The 15,121-nt window shown below is 38.5% G+C and overlaps 1 protein-coding gene across 4 annotated transcripts in view; it reads right to left on the bottom strand.

Annotated features, from left to right (window-relative positions):
* Window positions 1-15,121, bottom strand: part of CAPRIN2 (caprin family member 2) — a 46,228-nt gene that overhangs the window by 5,389 nt on the left and 25,718 nt on the right. For all 4 annotated transcript variants that reach the window (XM_026117019.2, XM_026117020.2, XM_026117018.2 and 1 more), the window contains 5 exons: window positions 14,521-14,673; window positions 9,402-9,585; window positions 6,923-7,105; window positions 5,575-5,675; window positions 635-701 (listed from right to left, as the gene is read on the bottom strand). In XM_026117019.2, the coding sequence (XP_025972804.1) occupies window positions 635-701; window positions 5,575-5,675; window positions 6,923-7,105; window positions 9,402-9,585; window positions 14,521-14,673 (688 nt within the window). The remainder of the gene's footprint in view (window positions 1-634; window positions 702-5,574; window positions 5,676-6,922; window positions 7,106-9,401; window positions 9,586-14,520; window positions 14,674-15,121) is intronic.

Genomic DNA, 15,121 nt, shown 5'->3' with positions numbered 1-15,121 from the left:
CCTTAACTCTCCAAAGGAGTCACCTAGTTATTCCCTCCACTTTTCACTTACAGCATTATTTGTTTATATCCATTTACAACTCTTTCAAAACAGATACTATTCATGCTCAGTTGAAACAAATCTTACATATTTCTGTATCTTTTGTACTCCAGCATGGAATTACAAAGTAAAGTTGTATTTCTAAATGAACTATTTTCTGTAGAGAAAGTTATCTTGCAAAGTTTGAGATCCATTTTGATAGCTTACCCAATCAGGAAAGGAAAACCATACAATTAACTACACATGACTGACCTACTGAAAAGAAGCCAAATGCAACATTGATAATACCCTGTAGGCACTTCCTAGTCAACTTATTCTTGAAGAAAATTCAAGAAGGTACCATTTGTCAGAGGACTTTAACCTGTGAAGCACCAGATTGAGAACAGTGAAGTTGAATTTGCTGCTATGTTATGCTGACATTTTAAAAATAGTCCTTAAGCTTTCATCTAGCTTGGTTAATTCTGTATCAAGCTTGAGCTGTTTGGCAACAGTGATACTACACTGTTTTTGTCACTATTCAAAGTAACAGTGAACTTCAGCCTCTGCTACACCCAAGCACACACACAAGCTACTGGGAACCTGATGTCAGCCTTACCTCTTGAATTTGCTCGAGGACCACTAGTTATTCCACCTCGTTTATAGCACTGCTGGTAATTAACATCCTAGAACAAAAATATTAGCAGATGGCAATGAGCGAATTGAAAACAAATGGTTACCAAATAAATAGTATGTTCTCATTTGCACAATTCCAGCTCTAAAATAAAGAATGATTGAGTTCAGAATTAGGATGTTATTAAACACTTTAAAGAAAATACACTCTTACAATAGCTTAGATATTAAAAAGCTATTTAGGTACTAGTTCTGGCAAGTCAGCTTAACCATTCACTCAGTTCAGCTCCTTGAATATTGCCTTAAGTCTCAGGCCTGTTAAAGCTATGAATTTGTATAGAGAAATACATTTCAAGATTGAAGATCCTCCCCCACCAGGAACCTCTGAGTTCTTACCCTTTGGTTCTCCTTTTTGCATTATACACGATTCAAAAGCTTACAGATTAACCTGAACCTAAAACCAAGTGTCTAAGTCACTGGCCTTCATCAGCAGTTCAGACAAAGCTTGAAGCACATATGCAGTAACATCCCATAGAAAACAGTCCTAAAAAGAGCACGTTACACTTTGATAACCTAGCAAGGCAGAAGCTTGAAAGTGCCTATTAGAAAGATAATAAATTTTAGATATAGACAGATAAGATTTTATGAAATATTAATACTACTTCTCAGTGTCATCTTATTACTGCACTTCAGAGTACTTTCCTCCCAACAGGGGACATCTTATCCCCACCTAGATTATCAGTGCAAATTGATCATTACATTTCAGCTTTAAATTTGCTCTACCATCTCAGCAAAAGATGTTCTCAGTACTCACTCCAAGTTGGGTTGTTCTAGCTAATACACAGGACGTTAAATAACTTGACACTTGTTCTTTACAACAATGGACACATACATGATCTGTCTTGTTTCCTGTGCAACCTGCCTATCTGGCTACATTAGGTAAGAGATCAAGATATACTCAGGTTTTACATCAATGTTAGATTCAGTACTTTAGACATCAAGATAGCAGAGTCAGGAATATTCTTGTACCTCAGGCAGAGACTGATTTAAATCAAGGTGATCTTCTCTGCACTACACTGAAGGGCTTTTCTGAAATACTTGCTCACATTTCATTAAGAGTTATGGATGTAAGCTCTTTGTACAGAATGCTGTATTACTGTTTCAGTAATAAGAGGAAGATTACATGTTAAGGCAAATACATTGTACAAACAGCCCCCTCACCTATTAAATTCTAGTACATACACCATTTGCTCATTAGGTGCTTTTTAAAAAAGGATGAGCCATGATCACACCAAAGGCTGGCAGGACAGCAGCAGTAGCCCCTCATTGCTTGTTACTGTTTCCATAGGAAGAGTAACTAAGAACACTAGTCAACATTAAAAGCACTGTTACATTTTAAGCACAAGTCCAAAAGCACAGATTTCTACCCAAGAATCTGGAATGAATACTAAAGATTCAGTTAGTGTTCAAAACAATACAGTAAGAAAATCCATCCCATCTGGTCAGATAAAGAGGAAAGACTAGCACATAAGCAGGTTTCAATATTTACAAGACTGAGGGTATGGGAGCATATGGTTAAGAAACTTCAGGATATCCTGCAGCCAACCAGGGCTTCTACAATTTCAGTAGGGTTACAACCCCAAAGCCTGTTGGGCCTAACATGAAGGTACCTTCTGGATAAATAAGAAATTGCTGGAACAGATGTTCCAGGCTGCTCAGGGGAAAAAACTTCATTCAAAACTTATGTTTACATGTAACAAGTTGTGCAGATTACTTCAAAAGGCTATCCTTAAGGAAGGATGCTTAAATAGCCAAGAAGCCATAATTCCAGTCAAGATCAAGTTGATTCTGCAATGACAACAATCTACACAAGTAGAAGAGAAGTTTGACAGTAGTAGTTAGAGGTCAGGAAAACAGCACATCTGTTTAAGCAAGCGTCAATATGAACAATTGACATTTCCATACTTTCTACAAATGCACTTCACAGGTTAAAATAACATCTAGTTTAATAGCTATTCTGATTTACATGGATAATCTACATTGCAAGACTAATTCATCCAAGAGTGACAGAATTCCTTTAAATTGGTTTCCAGTACTCCAGAGATCCTATCTCAAAATAAAGGAAGTCAAAAATCTAAGTGTGCCAATGTTTGAAAGGTGGAAGCAAAATTCCACATCCTCTGTGCCAGGTAGCTGGTCTATTCTTAACCAGTAAAAAGTGGGTTTGATGGGTAGATTAGGACTACAGTAAGTTCGCAATTTTTGGTCTTGTGGGCAGTGTCTTGTAAATTCAGGCCTAGTCACACATTATCAGCACAGCTCTACAGAAGTCCATATGTTACTACCATTTGACATGAAATGCCCATTTATTATTTGTCAGAAACACTAAGTCCCAACATACACTAGCCAGCTAATAGCTCATCACTGATGTATGGTGTGCAATATTGACATAATAGGACTCTGCAAAAATTCAAGCCCAGCACCTGCTAAAACCAATATACAAGACGAGTCAACCAACCTCAAAACACTTCAGAGAACTAGTCTAACACTAATAGAACTAAAGAGACAGGCTGCATCTGTAGAACAGGTATCTCTGCAACAGCACAACTAGATACGGCATTTCCAAAGATAAGATCCCTCAGGGAAGGGGACAGTGGTTGGAGCAGTGAACTTTGCCACCCCAAAGCAGCAAATTCCGCCATTTCAGGCAAGCAAGAGAATTCCTTAACACCTTCAGGAAATTGCCTTGTGTTATATGATCAGACAAGATATTGCCAGTCACTTTAATGATGTAAAACCATCTTTTCACTGTTTCTTGCAGGTACTAAGGAACCAGCTTGGCCAGTCTCCCACAGGGGTAACAAGCCATATTTGTCAGGAATAAAAAGATTACTATCCTGATTGAGTGCTTTGCATCAGCTCTTAAAGCTGAAACCAACAGATTTTAAAGGACTTAAGATACTGGAGAAGGTCCAGACTCCAGTATTTGTCTTTTGCCACGAATACTTTTATCATCCCATAAATTCCAAACTACAGAAGACATGTTATGGTTTCTCATTTACTCCTAGTTCTCCTCCTCTTCCATATCCAAACACTGTATACTCTTCTTACCCTCCGCCCCCAAGAGAACAGTCTGCCTCCAAAGCTGAAACTTTCAGGGATTTGCCGGCATAGCCCAAACTCCTATCAGGTAGCTCAGGGTAAGCCAATTAGGCACTGTAGGTTTGTTACAACCTCTTACATTCCCTGTTGCTGAGAAGTTGCACTTTAACTGTTGGGAAACAGCAGCAATTTAAGCTCCCTAGTTTCAGCTTCTTTTGAAGAAAGATATACCTCCCTATTAGCCCTTGAGTGTGTGTAACAAGACTCATTTAAATGTGATACCTCAGACTTAGTCAAGACTTTATGCACAGGGACACATTAAGTCACTGAATCTCACCTTTAAAGTATTCAGGTGTGTTCAAAATGTAGTTTAGTAGCTAAGGGATAATTATTCACTCACACATACACCAAGAAGCAGCAATCAAGTTTAGGTGGTCTTAGATATGACCAATTTGGAAATTAAGCCATGTCAATCACAATTATCTCCCCATTAAAAACACAAGTCATTTACCTATTCCAACCAGCTCTTAGACTGCTCTTGTCTTGCTGTCTTAGCAAGACAAGATTCCTTAATTTGACTCTCAGCATCATACTGCAGCAGAAATTAAGTATCTTCCCACTTACTTCTGAGTCAGTTCTACAGAGAGCTTTGTCTGATGGTTTAGATACTGATACAACTTTTCTCCCTCTGCTCTTTCTTCCCCCCTCATTTTTACAGCTTGGTAACTCTGCATTCTGAGGTAACAAGCAGAAAGCACGGTACAGCAGAAAACTGAAGTGTTTGCAGAATTCACTGCAGTGGCAAGGTATCTTTTCCTTATATTAGATAAATTCTTCCTCACCCCTCCCACTCCCTAAGCTAGCTTAAGGAACACTTGCCCCCCCAAAAGCAAGTTTGCTAGTTTGATGCCCAAAAATTTATACCTCATCTCATATTCCAATGCTATCATAGCAAGAATCTAGCTCTTATTAGGACCACCTACCACTTTGAACAGAATACCACTGACCAAGAGAAAGGCAAGTTGCTAGAACTTATTTAAACCAGGTTAACACTTGGTTTTTAACTTTACCCCTTTCAGAAACAGGGCAAAGAAAAAGATGGGCAAAGCTTCCATTTTGCACTAGCCAATGTTTGACAAAGTCTATGCATTCAAGAGGAACAAATTCACATATTCCAGCTACGCTCTACCACCTACTAGTACTACAGATTTAGGTTGCAAAACATGAAAGTCATTCTTGGTTATAATCCACTGCATATCTTCAAGATAAGCCAGCCCTTGAAAGAATCTGCCTGCAAAGTGTCAAGTTTTCTAAAGCAGAACTCTAGGCTTTTTTGTACTCCACATAGATCTTTAATAGAGATATGAATAACTACTCTTAGTCACAGTCCAAAAGAGCGCTGATGGCTAGGGGACTTCATTAAGATAAGAGTAAAACAAGAATCTTGCCTATTTAACCACATTCTCAGCCAGTCCATTTAAGAGTTCATATATTTGACACTAAGGAGGAACTGAGTCCTAACTTGGAAAACGATAATAAAATGGTCTCATTATGCCACATCTTAGTTGTCATCTGCTTGCATTTTAGAGATTCACCTTTGACTAAGTTGAACTTATCATGCAACAGAGTTCTGTCTGAACTGACTCCCTATTGCAACTGCTGTCTACTGATCCAAAAAAAGTGATTGTCCAGGAAACAAAGTTAACCTCTAGGCTGTAGGAAGACAATGGTTCACCTGCTGAGTGAATGAAAAGCTATGGTATTAGAAGTATCTCCTGTACAGCACTCATTAAGAAGGCTACCAGAAACAAAGTGAATACTTACCCTCTGAGAATATGGCATTCCAGGATAATCTCTACCAGGGAACTGCAGCTGGCCATAGTTGCCATTAGTTATTGAAGGTGAGCCTCTGTAAGCATCAAAACCTGTTCAAATAAAGTGGATTATTCAATATAATTCAACAACCTAGTTTATATTACAAGTACAGAACACAACTAGAATTCCCTTTTGGTAATTACCTGTATTAAGCTATTTAACTCCACATCTATTCCTTCTATCAGAATTCAAAGCAACGTCCATCACTACTATTAAGAATGCATTTCAGTAGCTACCCAGAACTACTCACTCTGCATTTATGTTACATAATTAGAAGTATTAATATCAGACCTTAACAGTTGTCTGTTTGATACTAATGGGATACCCCAGAGCAGCTGAAACACTTTCCAGACCCAGAAACACCAATTTTGACAGAATATTTCATTTTGCTATTACAGATGCTTAAGTATAACTTACACATTTAGGTAGTATGATATTTAGCCTTTTTATTAGACTAACGACCAAATTGGATCCCAAAGCAACTTAGTACCAGAAACTAAAATCCTTAACCATTGATAAATTAGTACTACATAGCCCATTTTTAGGTACATGTTCCTACAAGATATTAAGCCATGCCAGCCTAATAACTGAAACCACCTCTGCCTCAGGCTGGAAGTGCCCCCTCCCCACACTTCAAAGTGGAGTAGACTGCAGCTACCAACAACTGATGAGAAGTTACTATCTGTTGAAGTCATCTGAAGCTTTCCAAACTTTTACTAGCTACAGAATGGCAACTGATTTACCAAGACCAAACATTCCTTCTCTCAAAACCTTTCAGTTATTGTTATTAATCCAGAAAGGCTCTCAAGTACTGGGATGAAGGAAGAGATTCCCAGTTTCTGCTACTATTAAAGCCACTAGTGCTGAACAAAAAGCATCTTCAGGCAAAAGCTGACATCTGAAAAGGAAATACCTGCCCAGAATTTATCGAGTGAAGGACAAGAGAAAGGACAGACAAGGTAAGGAGTTCAGCAGAGGAAGTGGACTAGCAAGTAGAACAGTTCATATAACTATGTTATTTACCAGCCTATCAATGAAAATTTCCACTTTCACAATTCAAAAGGCTATGAAGTTGTTTCATCAGTTAACTTCAAACCCAGAGTACAGGGATTATTAATAAAAGAGAATTAATTTGCTTAAAGTCCACAAAGGAAAGCCCCATTCTTTGCACATTACTATAAAAGTTTTAAGGAATCCATATAGAAAGCCTAAATTCAATACCATGTTGTGTTAAGGCATGTTCTATTGTCACTACATTAGAATTTTCTTCCAAGGCAGTAGTAAATAAAGCACATACCTTTGTATCCACCAGGGGAACGATATGAATTGGCCAGTGATCTTCCGCCTCTGGTGGATCCTCTGACAGAACCACGACTGTTAAGGTAAGGCTGAGGCGGTCTGGGAATAACATTAGTCTGTGCTGGATAAAAGGCAAGGCTACCATTGCTAACAGGAACAGCTCCATCAGGTTGATAACTAACTGCTCAAAACAAAAAGCACAGATTCAGAGTTTATAGAGCTGTAATATATTACCACACCTAGAAGTTAGGGCAGCATTAGAAGCTTAAGAACTGGATAAAGCTGCTCTGCATTTCCAGAGCTCATGCCCTTCATACTCCAAGATCCCTCCCCTTTTGTAACAAAACCATTCAAAACTATACAGAGCAAAGTGCACTATAGAGGCAAAACAGCTGAAGCTATCAGTGTAAGCCCTTAATGTATTCAACAAGATTTAGTTACATAGTTCAAAACAATCTTGTGAACAGTTTTGAGAAAATAATCAAGCTATAATAAAATTAAGCTAGAGTTGATTAGGAATTCACTTAGAACCAGTACTGTTCTACCAGCAAGACCTGAATGGTCTATTTCATGAACTAGATCTCAGTGTCAATATCCTTCAGCATGAGGAAACAAACTCAATCTTAAGACAAGAGCAGTGATAAAAACCATAAAGCTAGACATTAGTTCAGTCTACTTTGAGGACGCATTTCTTCCACGTATTATTTAGGCCATTCAGTGCTGAGTAACAGGTACCACAGCATTCAAAAATGCTTTCCACTCACAAGGTGGTTATGTGGTTAGGTTTATATTTAAGCATTGTAACCATAAACGCTTCCACAGAGCCATACTTTATATCAATCCAAAAGCTTAAAACAGATCCAAAGTGACAGCCTAAACTCCTTTCTGAAGTCTGTGCAGAATCACTACACAAAATGATAAAATACCATGGAGTTTCTCATTTAGGAGCTGCAGAAGGCTACCGATCACCTCCTGGAGTCAGTGATGAAAAGGAGCATTAAGCTAAGCCAGCTTTGCTGGTCTGCTATACTTATTTCTATTGCTTCTTATACTTCTTATACTTCTATTGCTATACTTATACTTTGTTCTTTGGAGCTCTTAACCTTGGAATGTCTCACTGACTTCATACAATATCAACTCGTCTCTAATGTAATTCCTATAAAGAGTCCTTTGGTAGAAAGACTGAGTATATTAGACATCCTTGAGGCAGATGTGTCTTAGCTTTGACTAGATGTATTTATACATCCGGATTCCTACTTGTCAGCTTCTTTTCATCCTGAAACCTGTTTCAGGCAGATTTAGGGGCTAGTTTCATTCACATTCTTAGAAAACAGTGTCAGCTACGTAAGTTCACCCAGTATCAGTATCTGAATGTCAAGCAGGTCAGTTTTGTGTTGAATAAGGCAGTTCAGGACCTTACTTATCAGAAGTATTCTTCAGGTCAGATATATACTCAGACTCAATCAGCTAATAACATAAATCTGTCAGAAGTCAGCCAAGCTGCACCTGCTTCAGGGTCAGAGCATATGCAAAAACAGTTACTGCAGCTTGGCTGATTCATAAAACCTGAATTACAATAACTTGTGACAAAGGTCTCCTAGTTCAGCAGGTAACAGAAGCAGCAAGTGGTATGAGTTTAGGGCAAGATCTCTGCTAGAGAGCTAGAACTTCAGCAGAGTAAGATTCAGCTGGAGTGAGAAGTATTTGTTTTCATGATGGGGTGGCAGATATGACCTAAGTTTTAGTAAGGTACACAATATCCACATGAAGATTTTAGCAAGTACTAGAGTACAGTCCAGATAGCTAGGTGCTTTAAGGTAAAATAAGTTCACAGTATAATTAAGATAATTATATTGTAAATATTGTGTATTGAGTTCAGAGGAATGAAGATAGCAGCCCATTCTTAAAACAAGAAAATTCTAAATCCTAATCTGCTCTCAGATGGCAAATTTTAGTCTTGCACCAGTAGCACAAACTGCTTATCACTGAGTAATTCATGCAAACACTGACAGCCAATCACATAACCTTTTCCTGCTTACCATCCACCACTTGCTAGCATTAGAAGCAGCATTAGTGTTTATTAACAGACACCAGATTAACAGTTCCAAATGGAACATTTCATCCCTGCTTCAATTCCAAGCAAACTTGTTTGGCTTGGATAAGTGTCACTGCATGCCTGAATTTCCCTCCTGCTGGGGAATTATTTGTATTAGGCACATAGGCAATACTGTCCACAGAACTAGTATAGAAACTAGCGATTTTTAAAATTAAGTTCACATACCATACTGTCAACTAGGTTATGAGATGATGTAACCCCAGCGTTAACAGATGTTGCATAAGAACTTCAGTGGTTAAGAATTTCACTGAATTAGAGGAACCTCCGTATACTCATAGCACAGGTCAATGAATTAACAATACTGTAACCTGAAGGACCTTATTTAAATGCTGTTTGAAATATAGACAAGAGTAGTTCTTACCTGAAGATAGAGATTCTTGTGAAAGAGATGTTTGTTCTGCAACATGAGAAGATTGCAGCTGGCACTGAGGAGGAGTCTGTGTACTTGCTGTAGAGAAACTCTGATTATATCCTGCAGAATACGAAGAATCCTCTTTAATTTCCTGGTCTTTACGTGGAGGCAGCGGTGCATTCACCTTAAATACCTACAATAGAGACAAATGCTTAACACATTACCAGCTAAAGTCTCCACCTAATGCCATCACTCTGCTATGCTCTAGTTTAAGTGCATATGCCTAAAGCAGTTTCCAGAAGACCAACTGTTTCTTAGTATGAACTGAAAACTAGATGCAGTACAAACCACCCTCCTCCCTTTCAATAAGCTTATAAGAGCTTGTTCTTGTGTACTTAGCTAATACCCAAGAGATGTAGCTTGATTGATCATAGCTACCATAATCAACAGAACAGCTACCTTATAGTAAGCAGTTTTGCTTCCATGTTAAAGCCGCTTAAACCCTCAATGACTACCTGTCCTACAGCTTAACTAAAGCTAGGACAGTTTGTACTGAAATGAGATATTCAGGTTTGGGAAGAATTTTAGTCTCCCTACATGTATTGGATGCTAACCTAACTCTGCCATCCACTGAGATAATTACCAAGACAGCTTTCACCCCCTTGATAAGCTAAGCCTCAACTTTCCTTTTCTTGTTAGCCAAGGTACCTAACACACACCAAGCAAGCAGCAGAATCCAGCATTTTAGGTGTTAACCTTATAGCCTGGGCAGTAAGATAGTGTGCAGATATTACTGCTAGCTAAATCTGTGACCTAGAGTTCAGTCACTCCAGTGTCTGTATTGCTTTATGGCCAAGTTACCAGAACTGATGCAGTCAGAGGTAACAGCTAGTATCAAGATCAAATAGGAAAGAAATCTTCCATTTTACATAAAAGGAACCAAGTTTCAAGTGAAGAGTTGTCAGCAATATTGATACTGAGTCTAGACTGGACCATTTTCCAAGACCTCTGGCCTGAAGATACATCAAGGAAAGATTAACTACAGCTAGATACACAGAGCAACTTAGCAGCTTGACAGTGCTTGTTGTGTTCAAGAGTATCTATAATTACAATTGGGAAATGAACATCTTTCCCACAGTCAAGGAACCAAGCATTGCCTCTAACAGGGAGGAAGCACAGAAATCCCTCATGATATTGAAATAAGGAGTAGAAGTTTGAACCATTATAAAATATCATAAATTCTGGGTTTGGACTTGGCCAGATGAAGTAATCTGTGATCCAAAGCTTAACTGACAGTTGTCATGTTTTAGATATCTGGAATTATAACAGATCTTGAAGAATTTGTAACTGTAGTGTTGTCCTTGAATATTCTACATGGTACCTGTTCAGTCTCAAGGATGAGTGGCAAGGCTTCTACCAATCCAAAAGTCTGTCTGTAATCCTTTTCAAATAAAAGGAATCCCATAATGGGATAAGATACCTGTGCCTGTCTTACAGCCAAGATTATCAAAGTTGGCACATTGTGTTCTCAGTAGCACTCATGAACTTCTTGTTGAATGCAAGAGTCAGCATTAGACCCTTCATGCTATTGAACAAAGCATGACACATTGACTTAATTATTCCCATTGTATCAGTGGGTAAAGAAGGCATACCTACATGAAAAGGAACATAAGACCTTCCACAATCAGACAAGACACCAGGCTAAAAACATATGCACAGGGAAAAGTCTGGCTCATACAAGTGTACAGCAATACTCACTCCTCTGAATATCACTATTTTGTGCCTAAACTCCTGGTCTAAAAAGTTCCATACATGCTTCTATCAATCCAGAGATATTACTTTTTGGACCCTTGCAAGTATATCATCCATAATGTTCTCTGGCAAGAAACTCTACATTTCAGCCACATGTTAGATATGTTCAGAACAAAAAGGGACATACATGAGACAAGCAGGTGGATGCCCTTTCTCTTAAAGCCTCTGTATGTGCTTTGGGCAATTAAGGCAGAGCTTTCAAGCTTTAAGACTGCTTAGAGAATGAAATACAGAATCAGAAGTTCCAAGTTCTTACACATGCTTCCCCCCCTTCTCTAGACATGCTTGATACTTCACAGAGGGAAATTCTGCATGGTGGCAATCTTGCAGAAACAGAAAAATAGCTTAATTTAAGGAAGTTTTACTAGTGATCAAGAGACCCACGCAAGGGGAAGTTATTACAGCTTACTACAACAAATGGATTAAGGTAAGGCCATACTAACAGTTCTCTTTTCAAAAAAATTACCATAATGGAATTTTAAGGTGTGTGGCACTGAAGTATGCCAAGAGAAAAAGCAGTGCAGAGTAACTTTTCAGTGATCACTTATTCTTTCCAGTTGAACATCAAGCCATTCTTCTAGCCACGCTAAGACCATAAAAATGAAGTACTATCAAATTCAGTCAAAAATTCCTGTTATCAAAGCAAATCCACTCAGGAACAGTGCTTTGCTGCTATTGTAGCAATCCTCACTAGCAATTATAGAAGATTACATTTAGTTTTTTCAAAAAGAATCGCTTTGCAATAAAAATGAAGAACACAGTAGAGTCAGGCTGCTAATACCCACATCATGGACTATTTGTAACAAGTGGCCTTTTTCCTATCAGTGAAGGTTACAGGTGAAATTCTAATGGAGTTAGGCCACAGGTAGCATCTCCCTTTAAGCTTCTGTAAACACAATAGCAGCAACAAGGCAGTAAGACTTCTGAAAACAAAAAGTAACTAAGACTTCCATTACTGTCACTTCAGTGTCGTTATTTGGCAAGGAAGCATCTATTCCCTGAAAGCAGATGGTTGTGCTTTCCTAGCAGCAGTGACAATCTAAACAGCAGAGGTAGAAAGTAAACCCTGTATTGCAAGGTTTGCAAGACTCAAAGCCATCACTTCAAGAGGAATTATCATAATGGTTTAGTTAGATTTCAGTTTTATCAGCCTGACCCAACATCCCAGTTGGTGTGCTGTTTACCAGGAGCCCTGAGAGAAACCTTGAACATATGTGAACACACCACAGCATTAATTCAAGTATACTTACAATGGTGCCATTTTGATCGAAAGCACTCTGAGAACAAATATCAGGTTCAGAGAGTGAGCTGAATGACTGAGACCAAAACCCATATGTAGATCATGACAGATGCTTATATTATAGAGGGTCCCCAGAAAGACTCTGGATTCCTTGATTATAGGATGCTGCTCTAGAAACATTATTGGGGAATCCACTTTCATGAAAAAAATTTACCTGACTTGGTAAACTAACAAGTTCTCCAAGCTTAGTAAGAGGAACAAGTATGTTTTATTTAAGGGCTCTATATTATCTTAGATAAGAACTGAGGTATAATGCTAGTCTTTCTCTAAGGCATTTGAACATAATGGTCTTTGGTGTACACATGCTTAAACAACACTGGAAAGGGGGAAAACAAACCTCAAGCTGTTTTGCATGACCCACAATGACTTAATGGGCATTGCATTTGATCAGTTATTCCAGTAGCATAATTTAAATGGATCTCACCACCACCACTAGCCTTATGCAGAAGGTATATCAAAATTAAATGCCTCTGAGGCAGCTTCTACTGGAACTATTCCTACAAATACAGAAAGACAGAAGTAGGAACATCACAGTAGTGATTTACTGCCAACTGCTAGACTAGATGAAGCTTTAGGCACACCTAATAGCCTTTCAAAGCATAGGAATTTTAGCTAGCTACTTCCACCCAGTCCTACTACATGTGTCTCAATACAGCAAGATGCAGGCTATCCAGCAAGCTGTAGAACTTCATTAGTACATTTGTTGAAGTGAAGAGTGCCTTCAGAGAATCTCAGATGACCTGTTCCTAGCTTTGGTTTTGAGCAGTAGAGAATATGCTATCATATGGGGAGAGTTTGCTGCCCTCAAGGGAAAGATGAGGGGCAGAGAGTTTACTTCATGAAGTCAAATAACTTGCAACATCACATGGAAGGATACCTATGAAAAGAGTTTACAAGAAAAGCTAGCACAATTTTTCAATAATTAAGGATAAAATTGCCAATTATCCCAAATGCAGACAGTGTTAGAAACAGCTACCAGTTGGCCTTTAAAAATCTGTGCTCAAGTCAGTGAGAGGCTCATAACTAAAAAACAAGCTGCAGAACTCATTGAGTTACATTTATCTTTTAAAGGACATCCACAAGATTCAACACTCAAGATGGGGAACACATAGCAACTTAAGATATTAATGAAAGTAGTTTTAGACACATTAAATAATCTTTTACTATGTGAAGAACTGATACGGAAATTTTTTCAGCTTTATCTTGTGTACTGTGCCTCAAGGTTATGGAGACGAAAGTGAAACAAAGTTAGTTTCAGCTTTTTAGCATCTTCTAAAAAAGGGAGCATAAGCCCAAAGACAGGGAAGGGAGCATGAATAGCTACTACATGGAGACCCCTCCTCCAGGTCCTTCCAGGAAGGTCCTGCACCCCAGATTGTGAGATGGCGGGAGAATGTTAGTAACAATGAACGCCCTGAAGACATACTGATATAAGCAAGAGGCTGTAGACTTCGTAAACTCTTCCCTACAGATCTACTACTGCCTACTTATTAGATAGGATAATGAGTTAGATTCTTGCTTATAAAGGACACGTTTTCCATGATTCTAGTAGGCTGAGTTTGAACCTGTCAATACAAATGATTTAAACTGCAGCAAGACAAGTTCTGGCTACAGAAAGCTTTATAGCATGAGTGACAGGGAAGAACTTCAGGATTCCACACTTCTCTGCAGTCTACTTGATATCTATGCATAAGTACAGTTGACTCTACCTTAGGGCATACATATAAATTGGCTGATTTCGTATCTGACTTCTCCTTGTTAGTTCCTTGAGGATACTAAAATATCTCAGTATTAGGTATTGGAACTAGACAGGGACCAAAGCAGGATCTCTGTTCTTAGAAATGAGCTGTTCAAAGTTCTGAAGGCAATGGAGAAGCAGAGTACTAAATTAGTTTTCTGATATTAAAACATCAAAATGACTTGAAGTTTGTATTATATTCTGGATAGCCAACTTTAAGTATTAGGACTAAATGATGGACATGGTTATCAATTATTTGTGTCAAGTCACATACTTACAGTCTGCATAGCCTGAAAGGGAGCTGCTGTTATTGTGACAGAACTGCTACTTGCTGGAGGAGACTGAAAGGTTTGCCCTGGTGGTACTGGTGACATGGAGGTGCTTGAAGTAGGCAATGGTGACTGTGGCTCACTTGAGAGGGGAATAGTTGCCTGAGGGAAGAACAAAAAATATGTAATGAAAGGTCACTGATAGTTATCAGGCAGTAACAGAAGCAGTTAATTTGCTCTAAAGCCTGGACTGTCAGAAGTCAGCAGTTTCTACAGGATGACATTTGGACATAGCAGAGCTACAAAATAGCTTTTGCTTACAGTTTCAAATCTTGCTGTGCATCCTCAGCAATCAGTACTTCTATTGCAGTCTTTGCTGATTAAGTGAAATGTGCCTATGCACTACTATACATACCACTCATTGTAATAATTGCACCATAGAGACATTAGGATATTTCCCCCACCACTAAGGAAATGTCAAGTGCTTTGTCCAATTTATGGGAAGGTAATTCCTTCTGGATAACATTAAGTGACTTCTACCTCTTTTCAAAGGAACTCAGGAAGATTTTTCAGGGTTTGATTTTTTTTTTTGCTTTCTTCCAACTTAGTA

The sequence above is a fragment of the Dromaius novaehollandiae genome, chromosome 1 (genome assembly GCF_036370855.1).
Source record: "Dromaius novaehollandiae isolate bDroNov1 chromosome 1, bDroNov1.hap1, whole genome shotgun sequence".
Taxonomy (NCBI): Eukaryota; Metazoa; Chordata; class Aves; order Casuariiformes; family Dromaiidae; genus Dromaius; species Dromaius novaehollandiae.
The sequence above is the reverse complement of the archived record's forward strand: the minus strand, read 5'-3'. Positions and strand labels throughout refer to the sequence as shown.